This window comes from Staurois parvus, unplaced genomic scaffold (genome assembly GCF_062004578.1).
Source record: "Staurois parvus isolate SC_StPar_1 unplaced genomic scaffold, SC_StPar_1.0 ptg001090l, whole genome shotgun sequence".
Classification (NCBI taxonomy): domain Eukaryota; kingdom Metazoa; phylum Chordata; class Amphibia; order Anura; family Ranidae; genus Staurois; species Staurois parvus.
In genome coordinates, this window is record NW_028318886.1 from 860,830 (window position 1) to 888,010 (window position 27,181).

General features: G+C 41.8%; 1 protein-coding gene across 1 annotated transcript in view; it reads right to left on the minus strand.

Moving 5' to 3' along the window:
* Window positions 1-27,181, minus strand: part of PIWIL2 (piwi like RNA-mediated gene silencing 2) — a 502,914-nt gene that overhangs the window by 228,062 nt on the left and 247,671 nt on the right. The window contains exons 8-10 of the mRNA XM_089658746.1: window positions 21,841-22,029; window positions 12,069-12,153; window positions 11,260-11,346 (exon numbers count right to left, since the gene is read on the minus strand). Coding sequence (XP_089514872.1) covers window positions 11,260-11,346; window positions 12,069-12,153; window positions 21,841-22,029 — 361 coding nt within the window. The remainder of the gene's footprint in view (window positions 1-11,259; window positions 11,347-12,068; window positions 12,154-21,840; window positions 22,030-27,181) is intronic.

The following is a 27,181-nucleotide window of genomic DNA, read 5'->3' on the forward strand; positions in this document are numbered from 1 at the left end:
CCCTATTTTAGTTTGATATTAGGTGATGTTTAGGTATAAAAGCCACGTGTCTTAAAAATTGCTGACAGGCAGGAAATTTATGACATAAGAGATTTCATCAGTCTCTTCTGTCATAAAAGCTTCCTCATGCCTGTCAGCCATCATGTACACTGAGATGCGCAGCTCAGTGTATGATTGTTGCCTGGATCTGTGCCGCAGCGCAGTGATGCAACTCCCACGTTTCAAGCATGGGAGTGATCTCATCACGACCTGGCCATTTAAGTGGCTGAAGACAGACAACCCAGAAAGAAAAAGGGCGAAGGTGGAAGCACCTGTGACCCACCGGATTGATCAAACAACAGTGCTATAGGGCTTCTTTGACACGTAAGATTGTCATAATGTGCTAAAATGTGGTGCATAGTTATGAAATATACCTGCAGGGGGCAGCTATAAGAAAAAAAAAAATAAATGGCCTCTACTACCACTTTGATAAAGTGCTCAATGCTCTGCATACAATAAGGTGACTTAGTGCTCAGAAAAAAAAAAAAAAAAAGGATACCCGTGCCCCCTTCTCTTGTGCTTGCACTCACCAGATGATATAGATCCCCCTTTGCTAATGGCATAAGAGTCATACAAGCTCTCTACAGGACAGCTTATCTCTTTGCTCCACTCTCCTATGGTCTCCACTCTCCTTGCACTGCTTTCTCCACTGCCAGGATTTATAGCCTATATTGGTAATAGACACAGGGTAATATGACCATCTCAAGAAAAGATCAGAAGGGAAGAAGGAACCATCATTTTGAAGTAATTACTTTATTCCTGATCGCATTTTAAAACCAGCTTCAAAAATAGGGCAGCTCAGGGAAAACCACAAACACCTAGTGGGAGGGGCAAAAAGTATTCCGTTTTCCGGTGACATTTCCAGTCTGTGGAATGCACAATCGCCACAGTACTCCCGAGCTGTGGTTTTCCTTGAGATGTCTACTTTTGAAGCTGGTTTTAACATGTCTTATGTAAATTAAATTTTATTATGCGATTTGGAATAATTACTACACAATGAAGGTTCCCTCTTCCCTTTTCATTCTTTTTATTGCTTGAGGTAGTCATATTACCTTGTGCCTATTACCATTATATGCCATTAATCCTGGAAGTGGAGAAAAGAGTCTGAAGGAGAGTGGAGATCATGTAAGCTCGAAAGAGCAGGGCCCTCGGTCCCCTCATGTTTTGCATTGCATTGGTATTGTTCTGTCACATGTTCTGTCCCCCTTTGTAATGTACAGCGCTGAGTGAACTATCGGCGCTTTATAAATACTGTATAATAATAATAGGAGACTGGAGCGAAGAGATATGCCATCCTGTTCAGAGCTCGTATGACTCCTATGCTGTTAGCAGGGGGGTCAATCTCATTCAGTTAGTGCGAGCACATGAGAAGGTGCATGGCTCACTTTTTTTCTGGGCACGTTGTTACTTTATTGTATGCAGAGCACTTTATTAAGGAAGAGACTTTTCTTTAAAGTAGAATCCACTTAACTGAGCAATTGTATATAATGGTTTTATGATTTTATGGTGTTACTTCACATTGGTTATTAATGGAAATTCATTATTGGTTTTTGTTTTCTAAGTGTACTGTTTAACACTGGGATTATATTTTCAACTAGAGATGGAAAGGCCTGGAGAAACAATGAGTGTGGAATATACTATTTTTCTTTTACCAAAGATTTTATTAAGCATGTTGAAAGAAACATACAAACCATGACAAATCGTAAGATACAAAGCGACAGCAAACAATAATGGACAGGGAGACATGATACAAAATACAAAGAAATACACATACAAGACCCACGCCAGGGTCTAGATAACACTGTGTTAGACAGAGGGCCGCGAGGCCCGCAATCACATCCAGAAATATAAAAGCTACATTCAAGAAAAGAAGCAAAAAAAAAAAACACAAAGAAAGCCTCGCCCTCTTGAGGCAATATTGTCCCTGAGAATCATAGATTTGTGAGATAACAGCAAATTATAGACGATTGGTCTAATATAAACAAACCATATGGAACAGGAGAGAGAGGAAAAATGAGTTGAGTAGATCCAGAGAGGGCCAAGGAGTCATAAAAAACCCAGACCCTCCCAATCCATAGAAAAACAGAACAACAAAAGAGAAGGAAAAGAACAGAGAAGAAACAGACAGGCCAGCAACGAAAAGAAGTTTGCCTGGGGGGGAGCAGGGAGACACAATTCAAGAGGCAAAACCCAACACATCATAAATTAGTGAGCTTTGTGGTAAAATGAGAAACCAGATGGTAATGCACCCACGGTTGCCAAACGGAGAGAAACGTATCATGTTTATCCTCCAACATCACCGTCAATTTTTTGTTGATAAAGAAGCCTTGGATCCTGGACCTGACCTCCTCAATTGTAAAGTGGGAGACTTCCAAGAACCGGCAATAATGGGCTTAGAAGCCATTAAAAAAAAAAAAATTGACCAGTGAGAAAGGTCTGCGAGGTAGGTCATGAAATGGCGTATAAAGTAAGGCCTCAATAGGATCTTTTTTAAGGTTAATGGACATAACTGAATAAATAAGATTATAAACCCTAGTCCACAAGCAGTGGGCCACTGGACAGGTTCACCAAATATGGAGCATCGTACCCTCTAGAGAGCAGCCCCGAAAACACCAAGAGTCATAATCTAGTATAAATTTAGCTAATCGATATGGGGTAAAATACCATGTAGAAATTACTTTATAGGCGTTCTCCAATGCCAACATGTTACGAGAGCATCAAGAAACCCCTTGCCACATAGACCCCCAATCCTGAGCAGAAATTTCCGTCTGAAGCTCCACATTCCGTTGCACACAGTAAGCAGGTAGAGGTTCAGCCAAATGATTCCGGACTGATAAATAAATTTGAGATAGGGCACCTTTAGTGGAAGCCAACGCCTTACAAAGTGATTCAAAACCAGAAAAGGTGCGGGGGATCCCATCTGCAAATCAAAGGTGCAACAAAATGGCGTAGTTGCAAATAACTAAATAACTCCGAAGGAGGAATAACATGACTCTCTGGAAGCTGCGCGAATGTACGCATACCCCGACCCGTGATTAACGAGTGAACCGTCATAACACCATGAGTAACACCAACAAAAGGCCATCTTATCAGAGTCCCTTGTGGGAAAAAGAAGGACAGTCGAATAATTGTAAAAGAGGTAAATGCGGGGAAAGTAGACCCGCCGAATGCTTACATGAATCCCAAATTTTCAAAGAATGAGATAGGACAGGATTCAACAGTTTAGGTCACTAGGACGGAGGAAGCCAGGACAAGGCTGAAGGCAAAAGGGGATGTGTGTCCAAAGTATCTATCAAAACCCACAAGGGTAAGTCCTTGAGAGAAAAAAAGCTGAATAAGAGGAGTAACTTGGGCGGCAATATAGTAGTGATGGAATATATTAATTTCAATAAGAACATATTATTACAAGTTCTCTCAGAAGAAGACAAGCAATTCCTGGAATGCAATTCAAGTAGTACTCTACTTCCAAATGCAGTTCTTAAACAAGAGAAATATGCATTTCTGCCACTAGGTGGAACTGCAGGGGAAAGGCTCCAGTTTAGTTTGTTTGTGAGTTCCATCTTGTACCTTTTACAGTTGAGTGATTGTTGGAATACAGTAGATGATAAATTCTGTCCTCTGACAAATTAATTTATGTTTACAATCATGGCCAAAAATATTGGCACCCCTGCATTTCTGTCAGATAATTCACCATTTTGTCCAGAAACTTGTTGGAATTACAAATGTTCTCATGTTTATTTCTTTTGTTTGTATTGGTATGACACAAAAAAAAGAGGAGAAACAAAAAGCCAAAATCTGACACATTCTATGCAAAACCCCAAAAATGCACTGGACAAAATTTTTGGCACTCTCAATTTAATATTTAGTAGCACACCTCTTGGAAAAAAAATTCTGTAATCAATCGCTTCCTGTAACCATCAATGAGTTTCTTACACCTCTCTACTGGAATTTTGGACCACTCTTCTTTCGCCAACTGCTCCAGGTCTCTCAGATTGGAAGGGTTTCTTTTTCCAACTGCAGTTTTGAAATTGAGATCTGGACTCATTGCTTACCAGTTCAGTACTATCTAGCGCATTGTCTTAAACCATTTCTAGGTGCTTTTTGACATATGCTTTGGGTCATTGTTTGGCTGTAAGACCCATGACCTCTGACGGAGACCCAACTTTCTGATACTGGGCCGGGCCCTACATTGCACCCTAGAATTCTTTGGTACTCTTCAGATTTCATAATGCCATGCACACAGGTAAGACATTCAGTGCCTGAAGCAGAAAAAGCAACCCCAAAACATCAGTGAACCTCCACCATGTTTGACTGTAGGAACTGTATTCTTTTCTTTAAAGGCCTTATTTCTTTTTCTGAAAACAGCAGAATGGTGGGTTTTGCAGAAAGCTGTAATTTGGTTTCATCTGTCCACAGCACATTCTCCCAAAAGCATACTGGCTTCCTCAGGCTCCAATCTGGCTTTTTTATGTTTCTGTTTCAACAGTGGGGGGCCTCCAACCATAGCTTCCCTTTTCACTCAGATGGAGATGTATAGTGTGAGCCAGGGGTGGGCAAACTTTTTGACTTGAGGGCCGCAATGGGTTCATATATTGGACCCGGGGGCCGGACCAAGAGTAGATGAATGATGTGTATGTGTCATCCATAGTAAGTATAGTAAAATTCCCCCATAGTAAGCATAGTAATTAATCCCCCATCTAGTAATTCATCCCCCATCTAGTAATTCATCCCCCATCTAGTAATTAATCCCCCATAGTAATTCATCCCCCATATAGTAATTCATCCCCCATATAGTAATTCATCCACCATATAGTAATTCATCCCCCCTATAGTAATTCATCCCCCCTATAGTAATTCATCCCCCATAGTAATTCATCCCCCATATAGTAATTCATCCCCCATATAGTAATTCATCCCCCATATAGTAATTCATCCCCCATCTAGTAATTCATCCCCCATAGTAATTCATCCCCCATAGTAATTCATCCCCCATAGTAATTCATCCCCCATACAGTAATTCATCCCCCCTATAGTAATTCATCCCCCCTATGGTAATTCATTCCCCATATTAATTCATCCCCCATATTAAGTCCCCAAGCTCCCCCCTGTGTCAATTCACTTACCTTTGCTCTGCACGTTCCTCTTGCCGTATTCCCGCGCCGTTCCGGTGTAGCATGAAAATCTGTCTCCTATGAGGATCTGTCCCTCTCGACGTATCTGCGCATGTGCCAGTTTCAGGCGTTAGCAGCCGATCGGTGATCTCCGGCACATGCACAGATACGTCGAAGGGGACAGATCATCCTGACAGTATCACGCTCCGCGGGCCGGATTAAGAGGTCCGCCGGGCCGTATACGGCCCGCGGGCCGTAGTTTGCCCATTGCTGGTGTGAGCTAACACAGTTGTACCCTGTGCTTGAAGGTTGCTTGAATTTGTCTGGAAGTTGATCGAGGTTCTTTATCTACCATTCGAACAATCCTTCATGGCAATCTTAAGTTTATCTCTTTCATCCACGTACAGAGAGATTTATCTACATGCCAAGGGCTGCAAACTTCTTGATAATGTTGTGCACAGTGGACACAGGAATATTAAGATCTGATCATTGATACAGGTAAATTTAATTACAAATTACAGGAGCCACACACACTTTGAATGCAATTATTTCTTACAATTTTGAGAAGGTACCAATAATATTGTCCAGTCCATATTTAGGGTTTTGCGTGGAATGTCAGATTTGGCTTTTTGTTTCTCCTCTTTTTCGTGTCATACCAATACAAACAAAAGAAAAATGAGAATGACTAAACATTTGTAATTGGAACAATTTTCTGGGCGAAGTGGTGCATTATCTGACAGAAATGCAGGGGTGTCAATATTTTTGGCCATGAATTTATAACCTTTAAATGATTTCTATTAATATTCTCAACCATCACAGCAGAATGTTTACCTATAGTCTGGTATTTTTTTTCTTTTCCTCTTCTCAGTAAAATGGTGAGACCAACTCCTACAGTTTGGAAACTGTTCCTCAGTGCAATTTCTACTGAGAGAAAAGCTATAATTTGCAAATACTGTGAGAAGAAATATTTTTCCTACAAGGATGTCAAAAGACATCATTGCATGCCAGAAGTACCCTAAAGGCATAAAAAACACTTTATGGAATTAAATGATGAGGACCTTAGCCTCCTCCCACCATATAAGGAAATGACGGGCAGGCGGCGTCTCTCTCGTTCTAGGAGGACATCATATGACGTCCTCTCACTCTAACTGTGCACGCGTGCCCCCCACCTATCAATGCCAATCAGTGCCACCTAACAGTGCCAGTCAGTGCCGCCTAACAGTGCCATATACGAGTGCTGCCTTACAGTGCTGTCAGTGATGCCGGTCAATGCCCATCAGTGCCTCCTATCAGTGCCTATCAGTGCAGCCTAATTAGCGCACATCAGTGATGGAGAAAAATAACTTATTTGCAAAATTTTAAAACAGTCTAAGAAAAAAAAAATTTTTTTTTAAACTTTAAATCTTTTTTAGTAGTGATTAAATACCACCAAAAGAAAGCTCTATCTGTCTCAACAAAACTATAAAAATTTTGTTTCGGTGCAGTGTTACATGACCACACAATTGTCATTCAAAATACGACTGTGCTGAAAGCTGAAAATTAGCCTCGACTCGAAGGGGGAAAAAGTGCCCAGTAAGCAAGTGGTTAGTGAAAGTGCAAGTAGCTTTTCTCTCCAGAAACACTCATTCTGATGCTTCTGAATGTTTCTTCACCAGCAGCATCTTCGAATAAGAAATTGCTGCAAAATACTAGATGGTTGCAAAATACTGCCTCCCAAAAATACACAATACCTTCATTTATAGATAAAATGAAACCTGAAAATCAGGAAAACATTGATCAAGCTCTTGCAATAGCAATAGAGCAAATGCTTTTCGATTATCATTGTCAATAGCTGAAAATGCATATTGGCAAAGAGTTTTGAAATTATTATAACCATTATACTGTTTGCCAAGTAGACATTCCTTGAGCAAGCCCCTTTTCAATTTGTGAAAACTACTTGACGCTGAATTTTTTAAAAAAAAATTCTGAAAATTTCCAAAACAGGGGAAAAAAAACTCTCATGGCTTCAAAATTTCTGACAATTTTACATCTCTATTCTTACTAAATACTTTGGAATGTCTACTTTCCAGAAAGGGGTAATTTTGGAGTAAATGTACTTTACTGGCATATAGAGGGCCTCAAGAAATATGTGAGACCATCAGTACTTCGGAATTGGCCAGTTTTCAAATACCATAATTTCTATGCTCTATAGCTTTCACACAGACTAAACATATGGGTTATTTTACCAAAGAAATGGAGCAGAATATATTTTAGCAACAATGAAGAAAGATTAGTTGTTTGCAAAATTTTAGAGCAGAAACAAAATTTATTTTGTGGTATTTCCTTCATATACCCTGTTCCAAATTATTATGCAAATTATATTTTTCTAATTTACCTAAATAATTTATGTAAATAACAGTCAGCATAATTCTCATGTTATCAACTATTAAGAGTACAATTCAAATTTTATTTAAACAAACGTCCTAATGATAACAGTATTTTTTTTTAAACATAAAAAAGGTACAATGCACTGTTCCAAATAATTAGGCACAGCAAGTTTCAAAACACTTTATAGGTTGTAAAGAACTGAAAATTGTCATTTGTTGTGTTTGCAGCATATTTACTGAAATCAAAAGCTATTTCAATCAAACTTTTAACAACATTTTAGCTTTTTAAACATTTTAACAGGTCACGTTACATTTTAACATAGGACCCCTTATTTGATAGCAGCTTCACAAGTCTTGCATCCATTGAACTTGTGAGTTTCTGCTTGAATTTGTTTGCCAGATGTCAGAATAGCCTGCCAGAGCTGCTGTTTGGATGTAAGCTGCCTCCCACCCTCATAAATATTTTGCTTGAGGATGCTCCAAAGGTTCTCAATAGGATTGAGGTCAGGGGAGGATGGAGGCCACACCATGACTTTCTCTCCTTTTATTCCCAAAGCAGCCATTGATGCAAAGGTATTCTTTGCAGCATGAGATGGTGCATTGTCATGCATGATGATTTTATTACGGAAAGCATAGTTCTTCCTTCTGTACCAGGGAAGAAAGTGATCAGTCATAAACTCCACATACTTTGCAGAGGTCATCTTTACACCCTCGAGGACACTAAAGGGGCCGACCAGCTCTGTTCCCATGATTCCGGCCCAAAACATGACTCCACCACCGCCTTGCTGACGTCGCAGCCTTGTTGGAACAGGGTGGCCGTCCACCAGCCATCCACTACTCCATCCATCTGGACCATTCAGGGTTGCATGGCACTCATCAGTGAACAGGACTGTTTGAAAATTAGTCTTCATGTATTTTTCTGCCCAATGCAGCCGTTTCTGCTTGTGAGCATTGGTTAGTGGTGGCCGAATAGAAGGTTTATGCACAGTTGCAAGACTCTGGAGGACTCTACACCTTGATGTCCGTGGGACTCCAGAGGCACCAGCAGCTTCAAATATCTGTTTGCTGCTATGTAATGGTATTTTAGCAGCTGCTCTCTTGATCCGATGCATGGATCTGGCAGAAATCTTCCTCAATGTGCCGTTATCTGCACAAACCCGTCTGTGCTCTGAATCAGCCGCAAATCTCTTAATAGTGCGATGATCACGCTTACGTTTTCGTGAAATATCTAATGTTTTCATACCTCGTCTAAGGCATTGAACTACAGTCAGGTCCATAAATATTGGGACATTGACACAATTCTAGCATTCGTGGCTCTATACACCACCACAATGGATTTGAAATGAAACAAATAAGATGTGCTTTAACTGCAGACTGTCAGCTTTAATTTGAGGGTATTTACATCCAAATCAGGTGAACGGTGTAGGAATTACAACAGTTTGCATATGTGCCTCCCACTTGTTAAGGGACCAAAAGTAATGGGACAATTGGCTTCTCAGCTGTTCCATGGCCAGGTGTGTGTTATTCCCTCATTATCCCAATTACAATGAGCAGATAAAAGGTCCAGAGTTCATTTCAAGTGTGCTATTTGCATTTGGAATCTGTTGCTGTCAACACTCAAGATGAGATCCACAGAGCTGTCACTATCAGTGAAGCAAGCCATCATTAGGCTGAAAAAACAAAACAAACCCATCAGAGAGAAAGCAAAACATTAGGCGTGGCCAAAACAACTGTTTGGAACATTCTTAAAAAGAAGGAACGCAGCGGTGAGCTCAGCAACACCAAAAGACCCGGAAGACCACGGAAAACAACTGTGGTGGATGACCGAAGAATTCTTTCCCTGATGAAGAAAACACCCTTCACAACAGTTGGCCAGATCAAGAACACTCTCCAGGAGGTAGGTGTATGTGTGTCAAAGTCACCAATCAAGAGAAGACTTCACCAGAGTGAATACAGAGGGTTCACCACAAGATGTAAACCATTGGTGAGCCTCAAAAACAGGAAGGCCAGATTAGAGTTTGCCAAACGACATCTAAAAAAGCCTTCACAGTTCTGGAACAACATCCTATGGACAGATGAGACCAAGATCAACTTGTACCAGAGTGATGGGAAGAGAAGAGTATGGAGAAGGAAAGGAACTGCTCATGATCCTAAGCATACCACCTCATCAGTGAAGCATGGTGGTGGTAGTGTCATGGCGTGGGCATGTATGGCTGCCAATGGAACTGGTTTTCTTGTATTTATTGATGATGCGACTGCTGACAAAAGCAGCAGGATGAGTTCTGAAGTGTTTCTGGGAATAGTATCTGCTCATATTCAGCCAAATGCTTCAGAACTCATTGGACGCCGCTTCACAGTGCAGATAGACAATGACCCAAAGCATACTGCAAAAGCAACCAAAGAGTTTCTTAAGGGAAAGAAGTGGAATGTTATGCAATGGCCAAGTCAATCACCTGATCTGAATCCGACTGAGCATGCATTTCACTTGCTGAAGACAAAACTGAAGGGAAAATGCCCCAAGAACAAGCAGGAACTGAAGACAGTTGCAGTAGAGGCCTGGCAGAGCATCACCAGGGATGAAACCCAGCGTCTGGTGATGTCTATGCGTTCCAGACTTCAGGCTGTAATTGACTGCAAAGGATTTGCAACCAAGTATTAAAAAGTGAAAGTTTGATTAATGATTATTATTCTGTCCCATTACTTTTGGTCCCTTAACAAGTGGGAGGCACATATGCAAACTGTTGTAATTCCTACACCGTTCACCTGATTTGGATGTAAATATCCTCAAATTAAAGCTGACAGTCTGCAGTTAAAGCACATCTTGTTAGTTTCATTTCAAATCCATTGTGGTGGTGTATAGAGCCAAACATTTTAGAATTGTGTCAATGTCCCAATATTTATGGACCTGACTGTATTTCACTCTTTTCGGCAGCAGAGAGATCCTTTTTCTTCCCCATATTGCTTGAAAATGGTGCTCTGCTTAATAATGTGGAACACCCTCCTTTAGTAGTTTTTCCTTAAAATGGGCTCACCTGCCAATCTAATTATCACAGGTGTCTAAGATTATTTTCAGTGATCAAAAGAGCCCTGAGACACAATGCCATCCATGTGTTAAACTGAAAAACAAAATATTTAATCTTTGTGACACTTAAATAGAATTTGCATAATAATTTGGAACAGGGTGTAGTAGTGGTTAAATACCAAACAAAAGAAATCTCTACTTATGTGAAAAAATGAAAAGAATTTTATTTGGGTACAGAGTTGCATGACCGAGCATTTGCCAGTTCAATTAGAACAGTGCTGAATAGCAAAAAATGCCCCGGTTACGAAGAGGGTAAAACCTTCTGGAGGTCAAATGAAAAAAAAAATTCTATTTAAAGTTTCCTGCAAGAGAAGATTTCTCATACTCACCTCTCTGGCAGCTTGTGTCTTGTATTTTTCCTCTGTAAGTCTCTTCACTACTCAAACACTTCCAGGACTGCTGGATGCCTGTATTCCCCACTGTATTTTCTTACTCTGGCCCCAACATCACTGGTGTGTCTTGGGACAACAGACAAACCAGTTGTTTGACAAACCACTGTGCACAGTGGGGGACACAGGAACTCAATACTCCCAGATATAGAGCAACAGTGCATTTTTAAAATATATATTTTTTTTAAACCCAATAAGTTTGCTTTAAGGAAAGATTGGACAAATCATTATAGTTAAAAAAGAAGCCCCATTAAATGTGAACAGCAATTTACCTTCATGGCCCGAAAATCTTTTTTCATTTTTTCAGGGATGCCAGTCATGAAAGACAGTTCTGGAAGAAGGAGAATAGGACCTGGCTTCTGAGAACATTAAAAAGGTAAAAAAAAAAAAAAAAGTTTCAGAAAACACCAGAGCAAAATATTTTATACACCAGAAAAAGTATTTGAGGAACATTTTAATATTTTAATTTATCCATATTACATCATAAGGAGCCTGTCCCATTACACATCTTCAACATTATAGGGAGGCTAGGAAGGCAGTACTTGTGTCAGAAGGAAGTATTCTAAATAACATGATTATATCATAAGCCAAAATGTGGCTAGTTTTAATAATATATTCACTTGCACATTTTTTAACCCCATGTTCTTTTAATGGGGTTTGCAAGCCTGGGGGGCGGGAAGGATTGACGATCTGGTAACCACAATGAATGGCTTTCACAATAGTCCAGGATCTAATCCAACTGTCAACCAACGGCTGATGAAGACTGAGAGCGGTCTTTGACAGCTCAATCTGTGTGTTGGAAGCACACTCTTAGCACAGAAATATCAGTGACAAATGTGTGCAGTGTGGGTGTTAAAAACCCACCCTTAGGCCATTGTACATACGTGTTGCGCAGGCGGCAACAGATTATGGTACCAGCAATCAAACTGTGCTGGTAGTTTAAAATATGAAGAACTCTTACAGTTTCACTTTAAAGACATAAAATCAAGTGACAACAAATAGAAAAAGTATGTGCCTGTATTTTTTGACTGCAACCATAACATGGTATAATACACATAGGCACAACAGGGATAAAGCTTACCTTGCCCTGCAAACCTTTTTTCTCATTGGGTCTGTGAAGCAGAAGTGGCTGGTCTACTTCCCTGACTGTAATGCCATAGTTCTTGCTAAAAAAAAAAAAAAAAAACTGGATTCAGTTCAAACAAAGATTTATATTTAAATCGCCACCATAAATACACAAACGTATATGGGCTAAATCAACTGCACTATTCTAGAACATTTTTTTTTAAATGAGCAAAAAATGCAAACCTAAAGCATTTATGAGTGTTTCTGGATGGACACAATTATTTCAAAACTTATACAGCCACCCTAAAACAAACTGGTTAAACTGTACTTCAGGGCAAACAGCTAAATAATAACATAAAACAATTACAAAAGAGCCTTTACACCTGCCAAATAATTTGATACTGTCCATCCAGTTCTGAGATTAACACAGCCCTGCCCCACAGAACGTCCCTTTCTAGCAGGGGCCTGATTTTTCTCTGCTAAAGTTTAAACTTTCATTTACAGATCTTCCCACCACCCTAACCTTGTTACTGGACTGTAAAAGGAAATGCAGCATACTGATGAGCTTCTATTTGTTGCTTTGCTCTATCTTATCAGCATCTTTGATGTCTATTGAGGCTATAAAATCTCCCAGGTGAAGTAAGGTTAAAGCTCACCACACATTACCACCCAATTGTACAATCTCCTTTAAATCTACCAAAAACTATGTAATTAAAGGGCCTCTCTGATTGGAGACAAATTGATGTCTTAGTTTCGGTAGGTGCTCATATTACATAGTTTGGTAAATTTAAGTTGATTGTACAAACACTGTATGGTCAGATCTTAAAGCTCACCATACACATTACCATATGATCATAAAACTATAAAATATGAAGCCTACTTAGATTATCCAAATCAATGTAAATCCAGTAATGAAGACTCTTGCACTATATATATGTTGGTAAATCAAAAAGATAGAGGACAATCAGATTGTAATGTGTGTGAAGAGTGCACAAATACATTCCATTATGAATTTTAAAAAACTGAATAAAATGTTTGGTGCTTTAGCCACTTGCCTACCAGGCACTTTTACCCCCTTCATTACCAGGCCAATTTTCAGCTTTCAGCACTGTTGCACTATGAATGACAATTGCGCGTTCATGCAAAATTGTACCCATATGAAATTTTTATCATTTTTTTCACACAAATAGAGCTTTCTTTTGGTGTATTTAATCACCACTGGGTTGTTTATTGTTTTCACTATAAACAGAAAAGAAAAAAAGAGCAAAAAAGTTGAAAAAAATAAAGTTTTTCTTTGTTTCTATTATAAAATTTTGCAAACAAGTAATTTTTCTCCTTCACGGATGTGTGTTGACGAGGCAGCACCGATGAGGTGGAACGAATAGGAAGCACTATTGGGCACTGATGAGGCGGCACTGGTGGGCATTGATGAGGAGGCACTGATGCTCCTGCACTGATATGCAGCAATGACGGGCACTGACAGGGTAGCACCACTGGGCACTGATGGACGGCATTGCTAGACACTGATGATCCTGACACTGCTAATCAGTGCCCTGATTATCAGTGCGGGTGTCCTCTGTGACATTTGCCGTTATCGGCAGTACTTTCCTCACGCTGTGACAGCGTGAGGAAAAGTGCTGCCTATAACTGGCAACTGTATTTACTTTGTGATCCGCGTGTCATTGAACACATTATGGGAGGACGTCATATGATGCCCTCCAAGAACTGGACAACCGTGCTGTAGCCGTCTTTCAGCAATAGCACGGTTGTAAAGTGTATAGGGTCCAAAACTAGGTAAAATTGTGGCTTGGTATTCATAAAGAGGTTGGATTAAAACCTGATCCAACATGCCCTGAATGGATTGGAGATTAATGACTTGTAAGGTAAAAAGTGTGAGGGGAGAAAAAAGGGAACACAATGACAATGTAAGACCTCAAGGATTATGAGAAGAGGAAGCAGAATTTTGCAACTAATCCATTCCCTATTGCTGTTGACAGAGATGGCTTTGCTAACCCCAGTAGTGTTCTTTATACATCTGACTAAAGTAGCACTAAAAGACAGTCTCCCATGAAGGAAAAGCAAGGCAAGGTCTTCTCAGGGGCCTGATCCACCATCCATAGGCTGTGTCACTCATGATATCTGATGATCACAGCTTGCAACCATGAGAAACCAACACAAGGATTTTAACCAGTCCAAGATGGTTTGGGCTAGCAATGACAACACCAAAAAAAAAAGGTTGCAAGGCCACTAAATATATGGAGCAAGATAGGGATTTCAACCTTTACAACTGTGGAATCCTTAAAGAATAGAAGATTCCTTTCACAGGAATGCTTGTCTGTTACCATGGGACACAGTGGGGTCCATAGTCAGGAGGCATGGACCACTTCCCAAAGACCCCCTCCAGTAGGTACAAAGTGAAAAACATCTTGGAAACCGGCAACAACCTATTGAGATGTTTCCAATCTTTATAGAGTTATTAAATAAGGAATGACATTGACGCACTAACACTGAGGCTCATAGGATTTTGCAAAAAAAAAATAAATGATATAATATACCGAAGCTTAGTCTATGAATAACGACTGCAGCACCACAATTTGAATACCGGACCAGACAACTACAGTAACAGAAAAGGTTGCGCATATCCCTTTAACCACTATACAAAACAAGTACTAAATAAAACACGAATAAATACATACAATAACTCATATATACACAGCTCAATATAAATAATCTTAATGTCAACACAGGTGTATAAACCACAGCAGCACAGTGATCACTCGTTACCAAAAGTGCACTCATGCTTTAAAATTGCTAATAAAAAAATAAAAAGTGAAAACCTTAAAATTATTTCATTAGTGTGATAAACTAATAAATAAGTTAGATGAAAAAAATCAATATATATACAATACAAAAAAAAGTCCAAGTCCATGCAAGATATTGCCAGGTGATGTAAAGTGCTTGTAGTGTTCAAGCTTGCAAAAGAAGGTTCTCCAGTGCAAAAGTGCTATCCCCATGCAGAGCCTTTTACCAGACAAATTGATCTCAACAAAGGGAGATCATAAGTGCTTTTTAGTTGTACAAAGCCAATGACCCCACTATCAGGCTTCCGACAAGGAAGATTACTCCACAAACTGGTTCCAGAAATGGTGTCACCACAGGGAATTCCACAAGTGAACCGTTCAGATCCATAGATCACTCACAATCATATATGCCATTAGGGGATAAAGAATAAGAGAGGCCTCATTATTATTATTATTATACAGTATTTATATAGCGCCAACAGTTTCCTCAGCGTTGTACATTATAATGGGAGACAGTACATGAGACAGTACAGCAATAATACAATACAAAGGGGTTCGAGGGCCCTGCTCCTTGGAGCTTACAATCTACAACCTCATAGCAGTCAGGAAAGGAATATAGCAAATATATAGGCGATATAAACATATCCATGCAAAGCCGTAGGACCTGCTGGCATAACATCACAGATACAGTTCTACTCAACGAGTTTCCCAGCAACTGTGCATGGATATATGTATACCACTTGTATACTGCTTTGCTATTCAAGTGCAATATCAGTGTATTAAAATTGTTTTAACCCCTTCCAGCCGTGCATTTGCAAATATGCGGCCCCACTGGACTGAACGTTTTTCCTTGAGGCCGAATATTTGCTTATCTGTCTTTGCGCTGGGACCGGGCCACACGGTCTCACCGAGAGCCACGGGTTCCATATGAACGATTAGGACCCAAGAACTCCCAATTCTAAGTCACCTGATCGTCGTGGGAGCCTCTGATTGGCTATAACAGTAATTCAGTTATGGTAACTGTTTGGGTAAGGGTCAACGGTCAAGGTCAGTATTTTTTTTGGGCAGGAATTTTTGTTACTCACCGTAAAATCCCTTTCTCTGAAGTCATTGATGGACACAGCTTTTCTTCTTTATCCATGACCAAACAGGGGTTTATAGACCCACCTACAGGAGGACGACACTAGGCAAAAAAAAAAAAAAAAAACTCAGCACCTCCTATGGGCAGTCCTCTCTGGGCATAAAATCCCCTCTCTGCTATAGGCCTCTAGTCAGTCACAAGCAGTGCCAAAAGTCCATGGAGGGGTGGGTGCTGTGTCTGTCAATGAACTCAGAGAAAGGGATTTTATGTTGAGTAACAAAAAGTCCTGTTTTCACTTTTGTTCATTAATGGACACAGCTTGTCTTCTTCTTTATCCATGACTAAAGAGGGATGGGCAAACAAACTAATGGAGAAAATTATTATTATTATTATACAGTATTTATAAAGCGCCAATAGTTCACTCAGCGTTGTACATTACAAAGGGGGACAGAACATGTGACAGAACAATACCAATGCAATGCAAAACATGAGGGGTTCGAGGGCCCTGCTCTTTCGAGCTTACAATCTAGAAGGGACGGGATAGTGGTACAGGAGGAGATAGCTGTGGGGGATGGAGTGGTAGGAAGAGTGGAGGAGGTCAGCAAGTTAGCAGGGGGTGAGGTAGGCTTCCCTGAATAGATGGGTTTTCAGGGTACGCCTAAAGGAGAGGAGAGTAGGTGATAATCTGATGGGTTGGGGAAGGGAGTTCCAGAGGATGGGTGACACCCTGGAGAAGTCCTGGAGGCGGGCATGGGAGGAGGAGACCAGGGAACTAGAGAGAAGGAGGTCTTGTGAGGAGCGGAGTGTGCGTGCTGGGCGGTACTTGGATATTAGGTCAGTGATGTAGTTCGGGGCAGTATGATGGACAGCTTTGTACGTCAGTGTTAGGATTTTAAATTTGATCCATTGCGCAATCGGAAGCCAGTGGAGGGATTGGCAGAGGGGGGTGGCAGAAATGGAGCGGTTGGAAAGGTGAATGAGTCTGGCAGCCGTATTCAGGATCGACTGAAGCGGGGATAGCCAGCGGCGAGGCAGGCCAGTGAGGAGGGAGTTGCAGTAGTCGAGTCGTGATATGATGAGGGAGTGGATGAGCTGTTTAGTGGTTTCTGGGGTTAGGAACGTGCGGATTTTGGCGATGTTGCGGAGGTGGAGTCTGCACGAGTTTGTTAAAGATTGGACTTGGGGCTGGAAGGATAGGTTGGAGTCCAGAATGACACCAAGTACTCTGGCCTGCAGAGCGGGTTTGATATTGGCGTTGTCGGATGTGATGTAGAAGTCAATAGGGAGTGGGGTTCGGGCTGGGGGGAAGACAAGGAGCTCGGTTTTGGAGAGATTCAGTTTAAGGAAGTGGAGCGACATCCAATCTGATATGTCGCTCAGTAGGTGTGTGATTTGGGCAGAGACCGAGGGGGTGAGGTGGGGGGTTGAGAGATAGATTTGTGTGTCGTCGGCATAGAGGTGGTAGTTGAAGCCGTGAGAGTGTATGAGTTGGCCAAGGGAGGAGGTGTAGATGGAGAAGAGAAGGGGCCAAAGGACAGAGCCTTGAGGGACCCCAACAGAGAGGGGGAGCGAGGGGGAGGTGGTAGCATTATAGGTAACGCTGAAAGAGCGTTGAGACAGGTAGGATGAGAGCCAGGAGAGAGCAGAATCTCTGAGGCCGAGGGAGTGTAGTATTTTGAGGAGGAGGGGGTGGTCAACTGTGTCGAAGGCCGCAGAGAGGTCAAGGAGTAGGAGCACTGAATAGTGGCCATTAGCTTTGGCGGTTAAAAGGTCGTTGGAGAGTTTGAGTAAGGCGGTTTCGGTGGAGTGTAGGGGGCGGAAGCCAGACTGTAGGGGATCGAGGAGGTTGTTGTTGTTGAGGTGAGAGCATAGGCAGGTGTAGACGAGGCGCTCGAGTAGTTTAGATGTAAGTGGGAGCAGGGAGATGGGTCTGAGGTTGTTCGGGTCATTGGGGTCCAGGGAGGGCTTTTTAAGTATGGGGGTGATGTGTGCATGCTTCAGTGGGGAGGGGAAAGTGCCGGAGGAGAGGGAGAGATTAAAGATGTGGGTGAGGGAGCGTAGGATGGAGGGGGAGGGAGGTCGTAGGAATTGTGAGGGGATAGGGTCGAGGGGGCAGGTGGTGAGGCGGGCATCAGAGAGGATCTTGGAGACTTCCTCGATGGTAGTAAGGTCAAAGGTGTGGAGTGTTGGGGGAGCTTCAGTATAAGGAATGTAGGGTGGGGTGGGAGTGGAGGTCAGAGCAGTGGTGGGGCCGTGGGAGAGGGGTGATGAGGGGGTAGCTGAGTGAGGGGGAACGGGGTTGGAGGGAGTTTGAGCAGTGACGAAGTCCCTGCGGGTAATGTCGAGGGGGAGGGGGGATGAGGGGGTAGCTGTGTGAGAGGGGACGGGTTGAGAGGGCGTGTGAGTTGCGGCAATGTCCTTGCGAATTGTGTCAATCTTGTTTTTGAAGTGATTGGCAATCTCAAGGGCGGTGAGTGAGGTGCTGGGTGGAGGTGGGGGTGGAGAGAGTAGAGAGTTGAAGGTGGAGAAGAGTCGGCGAGGATTGGAGGAGAGGGCCTTGATGAGGGTCAGGAAGTAGGCTTGTTTGGCTGCGTGGAGGGAGGAGGTGTAGGTGCGGAAGGCAGATTTGTAGCAGGTGAAAGCTTGTTGGGATTTTGTTTTGCACCATAGTCGCTCCAGGACACGACTGCGTCGTTTGAGGGTTTTGGTGTGATCAGTCTGCCAGGGCTGGAGCGGTCGGAGTCTGATGATGCGTGTGGTTAAAGGCGCTAGTGAGTCAAGGGCTGCTGACAGCGCGTTGTTGTAGGCAGTCATAGCCAAGTCGGGGGAGGACAGGGGGAGGATGCGGTTGTGGAGTTGATCAGCTGCAGAGAGGAGGGGGGCAGGGTTAAGTTTGCGGAGGTTACGGCTGGTAGTAGTGTGACATTTGGAGGGGTAGGCGTTGGAGGACGAGGAGATAGAGAAGGTGATCAGGTTGTGGTCAGAGAGAGGGAAGGGGGTGTTAGTGAGGTTGTGGGGAGCGCAGCGGTTGGAGAAGACAAGATCAAGGATATTACCGTTGGAGTGGGTGGTGGATTGTATGCACTGTGCAAGTGCAAAGGAGGAGGTTAAGTGGAGGAGACGGGCTGTGTCCGGGTTGTCAAGGTTGACAGGGATGTTGAAATCCCCAAGAATGATGGTGGGTAGCTCAGAGGAGAGGAAGAAGGGTAGCCAGGAGGAAAAGTCATCCAGGAAGCGGGGTATGGATCCAGGAGGCCGGTATATCACAGCAATCTTCAGGGGGGTTGGGGAGAATAGTCGGACGCAGTGGGCCTCGAAGGAGGAGAAGGATAGGGAGGGGGGGTTTGGGAGGACTCGGAAGGTGCTCTGCGGTGAAAGGAGCAGACCAACCTCACCACCTTTACGACCGTTAGGTCTGGGTGAGTGGGTCCAGGTGAGACCTCCATAGGAGAGTGCAGCAGGGGAGGTAGAGTCAGTGGGCTGGATCCAGGTTTCCGTGATCGCCAGGAGGTTGAGGGAGCGGGAAACAAAGAGGTCGTGGATGGCGGTAAGCTTGTTGCACACCGATCGGGCGTTCAGGAGTGCACATGAAAACGGGGGGGAGATTTTAGGGAGCAGGGGGACAGATACTAGGTTGCGGGAGGACATGGAGGCGGGAGGGTGTTGTGTGGGTGAGGGAGGTGGTGGAGGGCCAGGATTCGGGGAGATGTCTCCCGCGGCTAGGAGGAGGAGAAGGGTGAGAAAGGTGGCATGGGAGCGGGATGTGCAGGAGCGTGAGAAACTCCTAGTGGAGGTGTTCGGGTCAGTGGGAGAGTGGAATAATCGGAGGAGGTGGTGGGTACCATAGAGGGGCGAAGGAAGCAGTGAGGACACAATATACAAATGTTTAGGAGGAGCAGAGGGATATAGTGAATGGATTTTGGGAATGGAGGAGAGGAAAATGAGAAGGAGTAGAAGAGGCATTTTGGGGGGTGATGAGAGCAGTAGTAGGGAGATGATAGCAATGAGGGGGAGATGTGCAAGTTTTGGGGTTGAGCAGAGGGGTAAAGAAATGAGATTTGGGAACAGAGGATAGTAATATGAAGAGGAGTGTATTATATAAAGGTACACAGAGTGGGACTCAGGCATGTAAGAGATGTTTCCCAGGGTGTTTGCTTGCAGTCTGTCCAGCATGCAGTAGAGTTTCTTGCTGTTGTGTCTTTCTCCTGCTTTAGTTCAACTGCTGTGTTTAACTGCTTCGCACTCTTTCGAAGCCCCACTCAATCTGAAGCAGCACCCCCATCAGAGACTGTGCCCCCCATCAGAGATCTCCCCCCATGAGCTGATCTAAATTTATAGGGAGATGCTCAAATGAGCATTCAACTCCACCCCAATTAGAAGCTGATAAGGCTCACATGAATAGTGGGGGATGTCTCTTAGGAACCAGGCTACAGTCGTAAACTGGGTGCAACTGGAGGTGAGGACTGCTCAACATACACACAAATATAAATACACCATTTGTTCTGAATATAACAGGAGCGAAAGCGATTTTGAGTTAGGAGTGGAGGTAGGAGAGATGCATTTACCCAGGAGGAAAACAGCAGGAGTCAATGCGTTTGAGTTAGGAGTGAAGGTAGGAGAGATGCATTTACCCAGGAGGAAAACAGCAGGAGTTAGGAGTGAAGGTAGGAGAGATGCATTTACCCAGGAGGAAAACAGCAGGAGTCAATGCGTTTGAGTTAGGAGTGGAGGTAGGAGAGATGCATTTACCCAGGAGGAAAACAGCAGGAGTCAATGCAATTGAGTTAGGAGTGGAGGTAGGAGAGATGCAGAAAATAACCCCTGGCAACATGCCAGCACTCCGAACCACCCCTAGGGTGCCCAAAAGTCCTAAACAGATGCCTACAAATCAGTGCTGGCAACACTAGAATTGGAAGATGCCACCGATAAACCTTATAGAATGTAGGAAACGTGTGCACAGACGACTTGATTGCCACTTAACAATCTTGAGACACAGATGTCTTATGCCGGAACGCCCAGGAGGTGCTAATCACCCTAATGGAGTGTGCAGTAACAGGGAAAGAAGGTTCCCGCCCCTGAATGGCATATGCCTGCACATTCACCTGACAAATCCAAAAGGTAAATAATGGCAGAAGCTGCCAGGCCTGACTCCGGATGTCCGTGAGCACAAACAGAATCGGACCTCTGAAAAGCAGCTGTCAAAGAAAGGTACACGCGAATCACGTGAACCACGTGGAAGGAGTGTAGAGCAACCACCTGAGGGTGTGACGGCCAAGAACCCAGAGACTGAAGGACAACGTTTTCGTGCAAGTGAAAATCCGATACCACCCTTGGAAGAAAAGAAGGGGAAAGCCAAAGCACCATGTCCCTATATAAAACCAGAAACAGGCAGCTTACCAGACAAAAACGGCCAACTACAACCGAGTCGAAGTGCTAGCTACTAGGAAGGCAACTTTCCACAAAATTGTAAGGGAACATCCTGAATGCTCTCAAAAGGAGGCTGCTGAAGAGAGGAAAGCAACAAATTCAAGTCCCATAGTGGCAACAGGAGCACAAAGGGCACCACATGACGAACCCCCTGGTGAAGTGTGAGCCAATTCCTGATGAACCTCAAGTGACTCACACAGCCTGCTCCTGAGTCCATCTCTGCCCACTGATTTGGAATTACAGTGCTGACTATGACTAGTATCTTGAACTTGTCTCACAAGTGAACTATATCTCCTCATCATTATGCTCTCAAAATTCCTGTGACAACAATGTCATCAGCTGATGCTCATGCCACTTCATTTTCCCTACAATCCCCTACTCCATATCCAAGGATAATTGGACTGGAGCAGTAAAAGAAGCCAACCCTCATTATTGCCTTTTGCTTTGTGCAGTTACTCATAAGTTCAGCTTTATCTCACCTGTAGTATTCAAGGAAGCTAATATTTGTTCCATCTGCCATAGTAAAGACATCCTTTGGGGTTTTGTTCCACTCAATGTCATCAATTCGGTATGTGCGATTATTGTACCTTGTTATCACAATGCTTCCAACCAATTCCCTTGTAACTTCATCTTGAAAGTTGTCCTGGCCTTGCTGATACATCAGGTGCCTGTGATGTGGACAAAACAAAAGTAACTTTCATATTTCTGAAATGTATTTAAAATTTCCTATAAGACTGAAGTCTTTGATTTCATCTGTCAACACTATCACTTTATGGCACATTAGTGCTGGGGGTAAGGCAGCAGGAAAAACCACAGCAAACAGAGGAGGAATAAGGCATTCAACATACTAACACAAACATACTAACAACATCGTGTGTTAAAGTGAAGAGTGTGAAGTAAGCACTGGCTCCCAGAAAGGGAAGTAATAAAATGGTTATAAATGCTCACAGATTTTTACTTAATATACATCTACTGCCTAAATAAATCCATCATTCATCCTTTTTGCAATAAAAGGTGTTCATCACAATAAATCATTGACCGTTGTTAAGGGAACTGTAATCACTTCTTGCTTTGTTGCATATCAACTTCTGTCCAGTGGCGCTCGTTCCCGGGAACCACATGACAGTTTTCAGGACTACATGTCCCATCGTGGCTTGTGCTAATGCGCATCACTAACAGCTGACTCGAGGTCGAGCAGAGTGCTTGTCAGCAGCTGAACATCAGCTATGTGAATGCAGACAGCAGCACTGAGGGGAGTGTTAGACATACTAGCAGATTGAAACACACTAACAAATTAAAGCCAAACTCCAGCTCATACTTTATAAGCAGTTACAGCAAACATTTTTACTTTTAAGATAAACATTTTACATAAATAAATAAAAGCTGATCATTGCAAGCAACCCTTTGAGTGGCAGCACAGTGGCTAAATGGTTAGCACTTCCTCCTGGCAGTACTAGGGTCGTTGGTTTGAATCTCAGCCACGGCACCACCTGCCTGGAGTTTGCACATTCTCCCTGTGCCCACGTGGCTTTCCTCCGGGTAACCCTGTTTCCTCCCACACTCCAAAGACATGCTGGTAGGTTAATTGGATCCTGTCTAAATTGGCCCTAGTATGTGTATGTATGAATGTAAGTTAGGGACCTTAGATTGTACACCTCTTGAGGGTTAGGGACTGATGTGAACATACAATATATATGTAAAGCGCTGCGTAAATTGATGGCGCTATATAAGTACCTGAAATAAATTTAAAAAAATAAATAAATAAATGGCTCTTCTCATTTCTGTAGCAGATACATTCTGCTGGAAAGCTTGTCCTTTAAAAAAAAAAAAAAATGTATTGGATCACCAGATGAAAATAGAAGCAAGCCAAATAAAAGGAAATAAACATAGCCATCACATCTAAAAAATTTTAAGCTGTAATTCAGGGGTGTGGAAATTTTTGAAAAAACTCATGACAATCTACTTGTCCAGATAAAAAAAATTTTTTACATTTAAATCTGCTTTAACTAATGTCTGGGGCTTTAAAACCAAAAGAGGCTATATGGCAACTTAAACGTTTAATATTTTTAACATTACGCTGTTTATCTCCTCCTCCCCTCCCTGCCTGTCTCCAGCACAGCACCCAGAGACTAGCAAGGAGGGGAGAGAACTTGCAGTGCAATGAGCACCGATTGTGCTGGTCAGAAAAGGGAGTGCCGGGCTTATCCTTTATCCCTCAGGCTGCCAGATCCGTTTTTGCATTTTTTGCACATTTAAAAAAATAATTTAAGGCTTGAAGATTAAACAAAATCTCCAAAACATTGAATATTTTCTGAAATAAGAGACCCTACAGAATAAAATAGTGGTGGTTCCAATTTATGCCACATATCACAAAGGTCTAGGAAACGCAAAATTTCAGTAAAAAATACACTCAAGTTAATTTTAGGGCACAAAATGCAATAAATTATCCAAATTTTAAGTAAAAGATAAAAGGCAAGGTTTTGTCTAACAAATAGATATCCGACATGTAAACCTTAAATTTTCGAGCACTCATGAAATGGCAACAAAATTTTGTAACCCGTTATTTTTTAAAGGTGAAGCTTTTATTTATTTTTATTTTTTTTTAATACATATTTTGATTTTAACATTTTCAATTTTTACATTCACTAAGAAAAAAACCATTTACATGTTTAATAAATAATATTTTACCATATACATAAACTAATTTACATTTTCAACACCTCTTCCCCAGTTCCTTCAACCCCCCCTCTACCCCCCATCCCCTCTCCCCCCAACTCCCTCCCCGTTCCGCTCTCTATCTTCATTTTTCCAGGGAATCTTACACAACATTATTTTACTTTTGACTTATTTTCTAGTCGGTTTGTTTCTTTTCGTCTTTCTATTTCAGGGTACTATATTTTAATTTGATCTTCTAAAATCCTCCCATTTTTCCCATCTCTTCTAGAAGATCTCCATTCTATCCTCCTCTATGTGATAAAGTTCCTCCATTCTGTATATCTGATCCACGTAAAACAACGAATCATCTGCATAAGCTTCCGCCTTATGTTCTGTTTCCCCTATCCAGACTCCCATTATGTCTATGTTTTTCTTTATTGTAGTCAAAAGGGATTCCAAGGACAGGACAAACAGTAATGGAGACAGTGGACATCCTTGTCTCATCCCATCATGCATCCTAAAATACTCTGATAATTCTCCATTAACCGTTATTGCTGCTGGGGGTTTACTATATAGTTTTCTTATCCATTCTCTCATTTTGGGTCCTTTCCCCAAAGCCTCCAGTTTATCTAACATATATCCCCAATCTACTCTATCGAAAGCTTTTTCAGCATCAACCGAGAGTAACAACATGGGAGTTTTACCTTTCATGCTTTTTTGAATAAGTAGAGATCCTAATCCATTGCCTCTACCTTCCCTCCCCGGGACAAAACCAACCTGATCTATATGAATGCATTCCGAAATTAGATCCCTCATTCTATTAGCCAGAACTTTTGCTTCTTTATGTATAATTACATGGGCTTTCAAAGATTCCTCTCTCATTTCCATCTCACCTCTCAAAGCATTCATATATAGCTCTAATTTGGGTATTAATTGATCTTCATATTTTTTATAGTATCTTACAGTATACCCATCAGGTCCTGGACTTTTTCCTACTGTACTGCTTTTCAATGCTATCTTTATTTCTTCCTGCATTATTTCTTTTTCAAGGGGTTTTAGTTCTTTTAATTTAGGCAGACCTGCCTTTTCTAAATATACCTGTCTTTTTTTATTCTTTCTTCTTCCTTTATTGACCCTTGGGGATTAATGTTATATCGCTTATTATAATATTCTTTATATATTTTTGCTATATTCCTAGTTGAATATACTAGTTCTCCATTACTATCTTATTTTCTCTATGTAATTTCTAGATGTATTTTTCCTCTGTGCTCTCATTAAATATTTTCCTGGTCTATCACCCCATCGATACCTCTCACTTGCCATCTTATTAAACACAAAAATTATTTTATTCTTCTCTTTTATTCATTATTTTGTTCTTAATCTCCTTTGTTATTCTATTTTTATGTATTTGTTCTAAATCACAAAATTCTCTAAGAAGTATATTTATTTTTTCTCTTTTTTCTTCCTCGCCCTATTAGGATTCCTAGAATATAAGTCTTATGAGCTTCCCACACCGTTGCTACTGACACTTATTCAGTCTCATTTCTTTCAAAATATTGCTCTATTTCTTTTTTAATTATCTGATCTCTCTCTCTTGATCCTGAAGAAGTGTCTCGTTTTATTTCCAACTATTTCCTTTATTTTGCTCTTCTCCCCAAAATAGCTTCATTGTGACAGGTGCATGGTGCGATATTGTTATAGTTTCATTGTTTACTTTAACCAGCGACTCAATGAGCCTATGGTCCAACAATATATAATCCAATCTGGAATAGATCTCGCGTGCATGAGAATAGAACATATAATCTCTTTCCTTCATATGTTTAATTCTCCATATAGCCTCCAGTTGGCACTGATGTAACATCTCCATCAAGGATTTCAGATTCTTACTCCCATTTCTCTGCACAGGTGATGTATCTATCTGAGGATCCATGCATAGATTGAAATCTCCTGCCACAATCAGTTTACCCTTTTTGAAATCCATTAATTTCCGCAGAGTTTTTTTTTTTTAGAAATACCTCAGGTTTTTTATTGGGACAATAAATGTTTGCCAATGTACATTCTTTTTCTTGTAATTTTCCCTTTAGGAACAAATACCTCCTCTCCGGGTCCCCCATCTTTTCTTCAAACTTAAATCTTATATTCTTTGCAAACCCTATTGCTACTCCCTTAGCATGCTTAATTGGGGAATCTGCATAGAAACAGGTTGGATAATAGCTAGATTGTAATTTTACATTTATTCCTTGTGTTAAATGTGTCTCCTGCATAAATACTATTGAGGCGAATCGATGTTGTATTTCTTTGAGGATCTTAAATCTTTTCCCTAAGCTATTTAGTCCCTTAACATTATAAGTCATAAAATTAACCTCCTCCATTTCTCCCTTTTCTTCTCCTTCCCTTTTCTCTTCCCCTCTTTCTCTTTTCTCACGGAACCTCGATCTACCTCCAACTACCCCTTTTCTCCTCCCCCGCCATCCCCCCTTTCCCCATTTAGGCCTTTAGTTTGCCTATGAATCATTTGTGGTTCCAATTCCCTAGATTCAACCTGAGGTGTAGCTCTGAACATGCATGTTTCCCTTCTCCCTCCCCCCCCTTCCCGCCAAAGACAAAAAGTACCAAACTTAATACTTAAAGCTCGAGGGATCAAGAAAGAAAGTGGAGCAAACAACAACCAAAGAAAAAAAAAACATCTCTATCTTTTTTTCTTTCCTCTCACCATCTCCTTCTCTCCTCTAACAACAGAGGAGGGGAACTAAAATGTTCAGTAAGGAGAGAGAAAAAAAAAATATTTAAAAACACCTTTTGCTCCTTCTCTTACTCCCTCGATCTTCTCTATTCTCTACCCCTTTTTGAAGCCTGCCACCTATCTTTTTCCAACTCCCACATTTCCTCCCATTCTGGAATATTTCTTTTCTGCATTTCAAGTCTCTCATAGAAGTCCTTCAAGGCCTCAGGAAAACTCAATGTTGCTGATCTTCCATTTTTCCATCCGATCAGACAAGCTGGAAAATCCCATCTATATTGAACATTCTGCCTTCTCATTTGTTCCAATAATGGCTTTAAAGTTCTCCTTCTTATCAGTGTTTCTGCTGCAGGATCAGCAAAAATCTGCATATTTACTTCCCCATATTTTATTATTGCTCTTTCTTTTAAAAATGTTTCCAAATC